Here is an 11,925-nt window from a genome sequence, read left to right as displayed (position 1 = left end):
GTGTTGTATTCTCCCTAGCAAAATATAGAATAGGGCAGCTAGGTGACGCAGTAGATAATAGCATCTGGGGCAGGTAGGTGGTACAGTGGCTAAAGTGCCAGGCTTGGAGTCAGGAGGACCTGAGTTCAAATCTAGCCTCAGATACTTACTAGCTGTGTGACCCTGGGCAAGTCACTCAACCCTGTTTGTCTCAGTTTCTTCATCTGTCAAATGAACTGGAGAAGGAAATGGCAAACCACTCTAGTGTCTTTGACAAGAAAACCCCTAAATGGGATCAACAAAGAGTCAGACTCTGCTAAAACAATTAAACAACAACAACATTGCACTGGAAGCTTTAGGAGGCTTTGGGGGGGTGGGGTTCACGAAGAGTCAGACATAATTAAAACGACTGAAACAACAAGAATGTAGAATGGGGGAGGTCATAGGAGAAGGGCCAGAAAAGACCTTAGAAGTGATCTGGTCTAATACTCTCATTTTACGGAAAAGGAAACTGAGGCTTAGAGGAGTCAAGCAACTTGCCCAAGGTCACACAGATATTAAATAGCAGAATCTGGGTTTTAACTTCATTTCTTTGAATCTACAAACAGAATTCATTCTGTTGCACTGAAGTCTAATGCCTTACTCAAATTTCTTGACATCATGGAGGGTTTTATGTTTTCATCTCCAGTGTCCCTAGTGTCTAGCCCAGGGCCCAACACACAGTAGGCACTTAATAAATGCAGGTTCAATTGAATTGACTTGAATCCTATGAAAGCCAGGCTCCACGCCTCGGCCCCACTCCTAGGCGGGCCAAGCCCCTTCAAATCCACTCCATCTGGACCCAAGAGCCCTCAAATGAAATATTCCTTGCACTAGAAGTGAACTGGAAATAATTTACCGTGAGAGGACTGAAAGGTCAGTTTACTCCATATCGGCACCTTCATTTTTCCAAAATCCGCCGAAATTAAAAAGCTATAGATATCTTATAGAGCTTATTTATGAACACTTAAGTGTAAGTAACTCATGGTTGGAACGGTTCCCTGCCCGTGATATATGAAAGCTGTCAGCGCCACATTCTTAGACTATAATCTGCCCATACAATATGCTATTTTGACATGGCCTGGTGATGTTTTCCACAGTTACTGACAAGCGTATGCCAGCGTTCCTTTAAAAAAAAATTAAGAAATGGGCTGGGGGGGGCAGGGGGAGGATGGGGGACTTTACCCAGTTTTATGACTATTGATCAACCCATCTCCCAATGATCTAAAAAAAAAATCCTGTATTTTTGGTCAGATCCATGGTTTCTTAAATTATTCACAGGCACTGGGAGTCAATACAGTGTCTTTTCTCAGCTTTGTAAGTTAAGAAAAACTTGTTCAGCGTTCTGTTATGTATGATGATGAGGGGGGGTGGGGGTGAAGGACAGAGGGAAGAGAAAACCCACCCTCTTTTTTTTCCCTCTTTCTCCCTCTTATTGTTCTAGAAGGAGCTTAATTCTGTTGCCTCTGAGCTGGCGTCGCGGCAGGAGGAGAGCCAGAATTCTCATAAACATTTAATTGAACTCCGTCGGGAATTTAAGAAAAATGTACCTGAGGTAGAGTATATTTGCGGCTCCGAAATTAACGCGGTGGGAAGGCAGATTTCTCTCCCTTCAAACTCGATTTTTGAAAACTGGCGACATAAGTGACTAACAAGGAAAGAAGCTAATTAGCCACAAAGAAAAATTAGCATCCCCCTAACCCTTGAATACTCTTGGCATTGTGGTGCCCAGCAGATCCATATTATGGAAAAATGGAAAGGATTTCCATTAAAGTCATTGTTTCAAAAGACTTTATAAAACAGTAATTTTTGTCCTCTTTTTCCCCCCCATGCAAATTCAAAGCTAAGATCTTGTTATTTTGAACACCAAGCCTCCATGGACTGTTTGTCCAAAGATCACCCTGTTTTCTTTTCCATTTGAGCCGATGAGGCTGTCGAGGCACGATGACCTGCCCTTTCCCTTCCCCGATTCTTTCTGCCTCTTTTCTTCAGCTCCCATGTCCTCTCCCCATCCCCACTTCAGTCTTTTCTTTCTCTCTTCACCTACCACCACCCCACAAGCTTTGTTCCCCATGAGCCTGTGTCTGCCTCCTTGGGAGAGGGTGCTGGTGCTGGAATGGTAAGGGATCCCCAGGGGAAGGAGACAAGATTCTACAGGCTTCCATTTTCTTCTGGGGAGAAATTGAGAGAGCTTTGTTTTTTGTCAACAGGTCCCAATGTTGCTTCTTGGAAAATTCCAGAAATCTTCAGAGGGAGGAAGGAAGGAAGGGGAAGAGAAGGAAGGGAGGGAGATGGAGAGGAAGGGAGAGAGAGAGAGACAGAGAGAGAGAGAGAGAGAGAGAGGAGGAAGGAGGGAAAGAAAGAGAACGAGAGAAAGAAAGAAGGAGCCCAAACTCTCTGTAGCTTTGGCAGAGAAGACCAGAGACCCTAGAAAAAAATCTATTAGGAGGCACGATAGAAGAAAACATTGGATTTGAAGTTAAGAGGACCTGGATTCAAACCCCAGCTCTAGCACAAGTTACTTCCCTTCTCTCGGCCTTAGTTTTCCCATCTGTAAAATGAGAGGATTGGGCCAGATGGCCTCCAAGATCCTTTCCAGCTATCAACCTGATATCCCATGAGGCATCTTCCTTTGACACCAGCCATCCTATTGGACTGACAAGGCTACATCATACTTCCTTACAAAATTGCCTGACCATTAGAGTTGTCCCAAAGAGGGTCATGGGATCCTAGGTTTTGAGCTGGAAGGGACCTCTTAGAGACCATCTAATCCAAGCCCTTCATTCTGCATACAAGGAAACTAATACCCAGGGAGGCTGGATAGCTTATTCATAGATAGTGATAGCGATCCATAGATAGGAGGGATGTCCAAGGCCATCTCATCCACTTCCCCTTATTCTAAAAACAAGGAAACTGAGGCCCAAGGAAGTTAGAGGATTTATCATAGGATCAGAGACCTGGAGATATAAGGGACTCCAGAGGGCCAATTTGTCCAAACAGCCACATTGTACAAATAAGGAAACTGAGGCCCAGAAGGTAGAATGACTTGAACAAGATGCCTTGGGAGGTAGTAGTAGCTTCTCCATCACTGGAGATCCTCAAGCAGAAGCATCACCTTCTGCATGAAGCCCTTTCTGACCGCCCCCCCCCCAAAAAAACCCTACCTTGTATATTTATTTATATTTATTTACTTTCTATTGACGCTTAAAATTTTTACAGATGCCCTTGTTGTCTCATATATTAGAATATAAGCTCTGTGCAAAGAAAGATTGTTCCAGTCTCTGTGTCATATCCTCAGGCCCTGACATAATGCCTGGCATAGAGTGGGTGCTTAAGAAATACTGGATTGGTTGGATGATTGGATGACCCCCTTGTGGGGGATATGGTTCAGAGGAGATTCCTGCTTCAGGTCTGGGCTGGGCTGGTTGACCTCTGAGGTCCATCCCTTTCAATGCCAAGATTCCTTGATAGAATGCCTGGCATCGGGCATGCTCACTTTAGCACAGGAGTAGGTGGATTCGTAGGCCCTGTCCGACTCCAAGATTCAACGATTCTGCGATGTTTGGCCATCACAGTGGAGGGTGAAGAAAAGCGGATTCTGAGGCAGAAGACCCGAGTTCAAATCCCACCTCTGACATGCTGTCACTTCCCCAATCTGAGACTCAGTTCCTGCTGTGTAAAATGAGGGAATTGGACCAGACGGCCTCCGAGTTAGTGATCAGCTGTTTCCCAATTGATTAAAATTTCAGTTCCTCGGCTCCTTAGGTGGCCTGGGCCTTAGGTGGGTTCTCTTTCCTTGATGACGGCACCCTAAGAAGGTTCCAGGGCCATAGTCATCCAAAGGGCATTCTTCCATGTACTAAGCCATCTGGTGCTAAGGCTTATGACCCTCCCCCCCAATCTCCACATATCCTATTATGCTCCTTAGTCTCACTGAACCCCATTTGAGTTTGGAGTTCATAAGCAGTCCCTGTGGGAGGATCTGAAAGTTGGGGCTGGAGAATGTATCTAGAACCAAAATGGACCCTAATCAAACTGACCCCGTTTCCTTAAGTTGGGCTCGGGCTGCTGGACCTCCCAGATCCAGGCTCCCTGTCTTGGAATTTGACGTTGAGCTAAGTCTCTGCCACTAGCAGAAGAGCCAAAATAAGATGGGGGGAAAGTGGCTAGCACCATGGGACATTCGCTCCACTGACCTCCAATATCCTGTCCACCTCTTAGGTTCCTAGCCAGGAACTGGGCAGCAAATCTAGAAGAAGGGATTTAATTCATTTCAGTCAGCCTTTCAGAGATTTAAGTAGCAAAGGAAAGGTCTTCCCACCAGGCAGAATGGTCTTAGTGTAACATGAGGGATGGCATATGGCATGATTCTAATTTTATGATTCTGATTCTGAGACAGATCTCATGATTCAAGAATGGACCCTCAGCCCCCTCAAGGCCTCCACCCCCCCCCCCCCCCCCCCCTTCTCTCTCTGCCAAAGGTGTAATTTCATTGATACATGAAACTCCCAGTGAGGACACTCCCTCCACCAATGCAGATCAAAACCTACAGAGAGTTACCTGGGGGCAGTAAGGATTTTAGTGACTTGCCCAGGGTCACACAGCTAGTAAAGTGTCTGAGGCCAGATCTGAACTCAGGAGGATAAGCGTTCCTGACGCCAGGCCTGGTGCTTTATCCACTGCACCACCTAGCTGCCCCTGAGTTCTAGATATAAAAAGATAAATACAAAATTGTCCCTGCCCTCCAAGAGCTTATGTTCTCCTAGGAGAGTCTGATCATAAACCTTTTGGGTCACTTTGGGTTATTGACTTGACTCAGAGACCGCCATCTTTACTGCTTTGTAACTTAACAAGGCTCCAGGTTTTGGGACGTCTGCACAGCATTCGTGCACAGGACCCCATGTCAAGAAATCTCGGATTGTATGGGTTGGGACACAGCTGAGGGACTCAGATGTAACTTAGAGTCCACAGTCCCTCTGTAGGGTGCTCTGAAAGGGGTTGGCAAATTCTTCGTGAAGTATTTAGGTTGAGTAGATGGGAGGCCAGATTGGGCACCAGGGCACTATGGAGAGGATGGCAGGACCTCAGAGGTCATCTAGCCTCATTTTACAGTGGAGGAAACTGAGGTCTTGGGAAGGGAAGGGAACGTGTCCAGAATCACACAGGAAGCAGAGCTAGGATTTGAACCCAGGCACTTTCCTCTGACTTGAGCATTATTTAGACTACACCATGCATTCACCTCAGTGACACACGCTCTCTTTGAGTGCTCTGTGGCTCTCACTCTACCCTCCCAGTTCAGTGAGTCCGTCTTTTTGGGGGAAAGGGGAAAGGGAACAAGCATTTACATACCTACTATGTGCCAGGCAGTGTGCTAAGCCCTTTACAATTATCTCCTTTGAGCCTTAAAACAACCATGGGAGGTAAGCGCTATTGTTATCCCCATTTGACAGATGAGGAAACTGAGGCAAGCAGAAATTTAGTGACTTGCCCAGGGTCACACAGCTAGTGAGTGTGTAAGGCCAGATTTGAACTTAGTTAGCCAACAGCATATCTGCTGTACCACCTAACTGCCTGCAGGGAGGTTTTGGGGAGCTGGGGGTGGGATTCAGGTCTCTCCCTGGGTCGATTTGCCCAAAGACCATAATAAATGCTGCGAATCTCACTATTCAGTATGTCTAGCCCCTAGGAGCCACTGCAGTGATTCCTCACCGTTTCTAAGCTCACATTTCTATTATATTTTAAAGTCTGCAAAACACTATACCTACATTGATTCCTCTTGATCCTCGAAGATGGAGAAAATGAGGCTCAGAGAGGGTTAGTAACTTACCTAGGGCCACACAGCAAGCAAATGTCAGAGGCAGAATTCAGATCCCATTATTCTGTCTCTAAGTCATTGTGTCACCTTGGGAGTGTTGTTTCTGAGCATCCCCGAGCTCAGCCTGGACCTGGAACAGTCCCTGGAGATCTCTCCCTTTCCTGACCTCCCCCTCCCCCACAGGTAGCAAACGTTTCTGTCAATCAGTCTTCTTCTGGGAGAAGTACGGGTGAGGTGCAAAATCCAGGCCAGGTTTTAAGCCTCCAATTTCAACTTACATAATTTTAATACCACATAATTATGCAATTATGCAATTAGGAATAAGTTTCCATTCCTATTATAGTTGTGCCTCTGAAATTTTCTCTTTTGGAACTGGTTTCTCTGGTAGGAAAGAGAGTCATGTTAGGGCCTTACTTAGGAGGGGAAAAAAAACCTTTGGCTCGTGCCAACTCACCTCCTACTTGTAACTTCTAGCAGCTCCCCGTGGGTGACAGTGAACAGGACACCGGGCCCCTTCTGGGAAGGGAGCCACGGCTGCTGGAAAAGATGGGCCTGGGGAAGAGGAGGACTGGAGAGTGGGGCGGGGACAGGGACAGAATGGATGAGAGAAAGAAGGCCCCTGCCCAGACGGGGTCCCCAAAAGGCAGGCCTTCCTCCTAGCGTCCACAGGAAGTCCTGGGAATAGCACCAAGGTCACAGAGGTAACATGAGGCTGAGCTCCTGTTTCCAAAGTCACAGTAGATTGGAAGCCCCTTGAGGGCAGGGACTGTCTTTTGCTTCTTTTTATATCTCCAGCATAGTGCCTGGCACATAGTAGGCGCTCCATAAATGTTTATTGACTGACTGCACCATACTGCCCCTCAGTTTCCTCATCTTTAAAATGGGGGTAATGATACCCGTACTACCTGGCTCTCCTCCTAACTAGCTTTATGACCTCAGCCTAGTCCCTACACTTCTCTGGGTATTAGTTTCTTCATTTGTAAAACAATGGGATTAATCTCTTTGAATCCATCCAGGCTCCAATGGCATCAACAGTTATATAGAGATTTTATTATATTAGTTCTTTCAGTTATCAGGTATCCTTTTTTTCCCTTCCTTCTCACCTCTCTCCACCTATGGGGGGGGTCTAGGAAGCAAGGAAGGAAAGAGAGGGAGTGAGGGAAGAAAAGAGGGAGGGAGGGAGGGAGGGAGGAAGTTGGAAGGAAGGAGAGAGGAGGAAGGAAAGAAGGAAGGAAGGAAGAAAGAATAGAGGGAGGAAGGAAAGGAAGGGAGGGAGGAAAGGAAGAAGGAAGGAAAGAAAGGAGAGAGGGAAGGAGGGAAGGGAAGAAGAAAGGAAAAAAGGAAGGAGAGAGGAGGAAGGAAAGGAAGAGAGGGAGGAAGGAAAGAAAGGATGGAAGGAAGGGAGGAAAGGAAGAAGGAAGGAAAGAAAGGAGAGAGGGAAGAAAGGATGATAGGAGGAAGGAAGAAGAGAGGGAGGTAGGAAAGAAGGAAGAAAGGAAAAGAGTGAAGAAGGAAGGGAGGAAAAGAGGAAGGAAGGAAGTGAGAGGGAGCAAAGGATGATGGGAGAAAAGAAGGAGAGGAAGGAAGGAAAGGAGAGAGGAAGGAAGGTGGGAGGAAGGAAGGAGGGAAGGGAAGAAGAAAGGAAAAAAGGAAGGAGAGAGGAGGAAGGAAAGGAAGAAAGGAAGAGAGGGAGGAAGGAAAGAAGGGAGAGAGGGAAGAAAGGATGATGGGAGGAAGGAAGGAGAGAGGGAGGAAGGAACGAAAGGAGGGAGGGAGGGAGGAAGGAAAGAAGAAAGGAAGAGAGAGGAAGGAAGGGAGGTAAGGAGGGAAGAAGAAAAAAAAGGAGCTTAATAAATGTGTGTTCTCTCGTCTGCTCCTTTCTTTAGGGCAGGAGTTGTTTTGCCTGGCACATACTAGGCACTTAATAAATGTTTGTTGATTGACTGACTGATAAACTGTATTAAGTCTCATAGGACCATAGACTCAAAGATGGACATGGTTTGGAAGACATTCTAGTCCAGGCCCCTCATTTAACAAATGAAAAAATGAGACCTGCAGAGAGTAGTTGGTGTGCCCAAGGTCACCCTGTAGCAGGCCTGGGACCCAAATCCAGGGCTCTTTCTGCGGTGCCATGATGGCGTAATGAGTAGAGCGAGGACATGGAGCATTCTGTTTTTGGAAACTCCTGGTCTCCCAGGTCAGAATGAGCATCTGACATCGCCACAGGCAGGAAGAGCCAAGGCAATCGTGTCAGATGAACGTGTGAACCCCTAATGAAAGCAATAACGATGAAATAATAATAATGATGATGAAAGCATTTCCACAGCCCTTTACAGTTGGCAAAGCATTTTACAAATCTATGTCATTTGATCCTCATAACAACCCTGGGAGGTAGACGCTATCATTAGCCCCATTTTACAGATAAGGAAACTGAGGCCCCAAGAGTAAAGGTGACTTGCCCAGCGTCACACAGCTAGTAAGCGTCTGAACTCAGGTCTTCATGACTTCAAGTTCAACATCCTATCCATGGAAACCCCCAGCAGCCCCAATTCCGAGACCTTGACCTCATAGACAAAAGCAACGATGCCTTGGCCAGAGGCTGCAGCCCAAAGGGGAGGCCTGGCCTCTTGCTCTAAGTCTGGGGCTTAGCTTGAAGCAAGTGGGGACCCTTCCGGGGGTCTCCTTCCCTCCTCTATTGGTGACCTCTTGGATCTCTTTTTTCAGGAAATCAGGGAGATGGTCGCTCCAGTCTTAAAGAGTTTCCAAGCAGAGGTAAGACCAGACACGCAGTGTGTCTTCAGCTCCATCATCCAATCTGTCTCTCACCATCCTTAAAGTAGAACCTCAGCAGCTGGGCACGTGCGCACACACACACAAACACACACACACACACACACACACACACACACACACACACACACACTGCACCCATGCCCCTCTCACCAGAAATGACACCTGAGCTGATCCTGAAAAAGGGTTCCAAGAGGCAGAAGTGAGGAAGGAGGGCATTCCAAGCAGGGAGAACAGCCTGTGCAAAGGTATGGAGATGGGAGATTGGAGTATTGCCAACAGAAATAGCAAATAGGCCAGTTTGGCCCAATTGTAGAGTGTGTGAAGGGGAGTAGTCAGTGTAATTAGTAATGTGCCAACACACACACATAACTTCACTGTATTACCATCAAATTAGTTTGTACTGTACTTACCCATGGGTAGGTTGCAAATGTACTGTTCCCTCCACCTGCACCCCCACCACCAGTTCAATGTAAACTTCTCAGGGCAAAGACCATTTGCATTTTTATCATTGTACTCCCAGCACCCAGCACAGTACCTGGTACATAGTAGGTGCTTTATAAATGCCTGTTGGTTGATTGATTATTGGTACTCTCTCCTTCCACAGATTACATTGTAATTATTTATCTATTTCAATGCTATACCTCCCCCATTCTCCTTACCCCAGAGCAAGAAGTTTCTTTTTTTTCCTTTGCATCTCCACTGCCTAGGATAGTACCTGACACCTTGTTGCCGTTCAATCATTTTTCAGTCTTGTCCAACTCTTTGTGACCCCATTTGGGGTTTTCTTGGCAGAGACACTCAAGTGGTTTGCCATTTCCTTCTCCAGCTCATTTGACAGATGAGGAAACTGAGGCAAACAGGGTGAAGTGACTTGCCCAGGGTCACACAGCTAGGAAGTATATGAGGTCAGATTTAAACTCGGGTCTTCCTGACTCCAGGCCCAGCACTCTATCCATTTACCCCCTAGCTGCCCATACCTGACATCATGTTGGTGCTTAACAGATGCTTGAGGGAGTTAAATTTTAATTAGGCTGGACTGAGGCTGTGATAAAGGGTCCTTTGTCCTATGTGGGCCAAAATCTATCCTTGAATATTGACAAGTGTCCTACTTTCCCTCAGGCCTCACCTCAGCTTTAAATTGATCTCTCTCAGATCTGCCACTAACCATCAGTAAGGACCTTGGGCCCTAGGCTGAGAGTTGAAAAGACATAGGTTCCAGTCTTGGGTCTACATGACCTTGGACAAGTCCCTTATCTCCAGACCTGTTTCCTCCCTCTGTGAAATGAGAAGGTTGGTCCAGGTTACCCCTAGATCCTTCCAGCTCCGGCATTCAGCTATTCCCTAAGATCTCCTGGCTATTAAGTATAAACACTTTACCAGCCCTCCTTACTAGGCTACCCTCCCTCCTCTAGGGCCACCCAGAGCAAAATCGATACGGTCCACATGCCTTCCTGCCAATTTGCCAACTGGTCCTTGGATCTCTGCCAAACTGTTCCAGCAAAAAAAAAAAAGCCCACTTGCCTTTGGCCATCCTCAAACCCACAATGCGAGCCTAGTCTCCCCCAACTCATTCTTTCCCTCACTGGACTTTGTAGCCAAGACCCAGAAGGAATGAGTCTATCCAACTCAGGAAGGTGGGATAGAAAATCGTCTCATTCCAACCGGGTGGAGAGGCGGAGGGAAAAGGGGAGAAGCCGAGAAATCGTACTTCTGAATGCTTTTAAAATGATCAATCTTCTGGGGGCTGCTTTCTGTGTTCTTCTAATGTGCTTAGGCAGAAACCCCCAGAGGAATGGGGCACCGAGAGCTCACGGCGGGCAGCCTCGGCGACGGCGGCCCATTGGCATCTGTCATCTGCCGCTCGCACTCCGTTCCTTCAAATCTGTCTCCTTGGAACTACGTAACCACATAAGAAAATATTAAAGTAAACAGTAACTGGATTTACACAAATGCAGCTTATTTCCATATTTTTCATCACTTCGTTTTATTACTCAGTTTACTGATGTGCTCATTTATTTATAGGGCAATCCAGTATTGATTCATCCCGGTGCGCGGGTGCCTAAGCACATAAAAGAGAGTGATAATGATAGGAGTGGGTTTTCATGCCTTTGTGTTTCAAAAAAAAAAAAGGCATGTTTCCCCCCTACCACTACCCCCCCCTCCCCCTCCAGCATCCTTTGTGAGTGAATGCACACATGCTCAGGAAGCCAGCTTTTCCCCTGGTACTGAGCCGTCTCCGAGGTTACAGAGACGGCTCTCTTGGTGAGGAAGAAAGCTCTGCTTTTCTGGCGCCCTGGCGCCAATGCTCACTTGGGGGTAGGGTGGGGAGGCTATGGTCTGGCCCCATGAAGGGTCTTACTTAAAAATGATGTTGGAGACTTTCATGGAGGCTGCAGATGATGCCTTGGATGTGTTGGCCACCCCTACCCCTCTTCCTTCCCCTCACTTTCCTCACTAACATAGGCATCCACCACCTCATGTCTTTTTGCAGTAAGTCTATTTCTATTCAGACTTGTATTTCCATGCCTGGGAGACCATGGACCATAGTAGAAAGAACCCTGGATTTGGAGTCAGGAGACCTGAGTTAGCTTTGAGAAGTAGTTTCATCTCATGTGCATTTAAACATGGAAGAGACCTTAAGGGCGATTTTTGTCCGACCCATCCCCCTTCATTTTATAGTTGGGGAAAATGAGGCCCAAAAAGGCAAGTGACTTTCTCAAGGTCATGAAGGTGCTATGTGGCCAGGGTGGGATTTGAGCCCGGCACTCTGACTTTGATCCAGAGCTGCTCTCCCCTTAGGACGTCCCATATCACCTAGGGCCTTCTCACCCTGGAATATTTCCCACCCCAACGTCCATTTTGGGGAGAAGCCTAGGCTGAGCATCCTTTATTCCTCTCCCAACTGACTTTTGTCCTGCCACTGGACTTTGATGACTCAAGAAGAGGAAGGCTAACAACTTTGCAAGCTCTGCCTCACTTAAATCCAACTCACAAGCAAGTCAAGACATCACCCCTGCCCTCAAGGAGAGCATATGTATTCACAATACATACAAAAAAAATACAAAGTAGTCTTTGGTAGGGAGAGAGATTAATAACTGGACTTCACCATCGTGGTCCCCTGCACAGGCACCTCCCCTTTCTCCTTCTCCACTCCCCCCAGCAGCTTTTTTAGGCGTGGTCTTCTTCCATTAGAATGTAAGCTCCCTAAGGGCAAGGACAATCTTTCTTTTAGCTTGTATTTCTATCCCCAGCACTTAGCACAGTGCTAAGTCCAAGCAGGCACCTAATAAATATTTCTT

At 46.8% G+C, this 11,925-nt stretch overlaps 1 protein-coding gene across 8 annotated transcripts in view; it reads left to right on the top strand.

Annotated features, from left to right (window-relative positions):
• The window catches only part of CUX2 (cut like homeobox 2), a 377,819-nt gene that overhangs the window by 219,134 nt on the left and 146,760 nt on the right, over nucleotides 1-11,925 (top strand). For 6 of the 8 annotated variants that reach the window (XM_027857392.1, XM_027857391.1, XM_027857395.1 and 3 more), the window contains 2 exons: nucleotides 1,463-1,573; nucleotides 8,558-8,605. In XM_027857392.1, coding sequence (XP_027713193.1) covers nucleotides 1,463-1,573; nucleotides 8,558-8,605 — 159 coding nt within the window. The remainder of the gene's footprint in view (nucleotides 1-1,462; nucleotides 1,574-8,557; nucleotides 8,606-11,925) is intronic. The other 2 variants (XM_027857397.1, XM_027857393.1) reach the window with 2 other exon arrangements.

The sequence above is a fragment of the Vombatus ursinus genome, unplaced genomic scaffold (assembly GCF_900497805.2).
Source record: "Vombatus ursinus unplaced genomic scaffold, bare-nosed wombat genome assembly UNPS02012122.1, whole genome shotgun sequence".
NCBI classification, from domain to species: domain Eukaryota; kingdom Metazoa; phylum Chordata; class Mammalia; order Diprotodontia; family Vombatidae; genus Vombatus; species Vombatus ursinus.
This window is presented reverse-complemented; position numbering and strand designations above follow the sequence as displayed.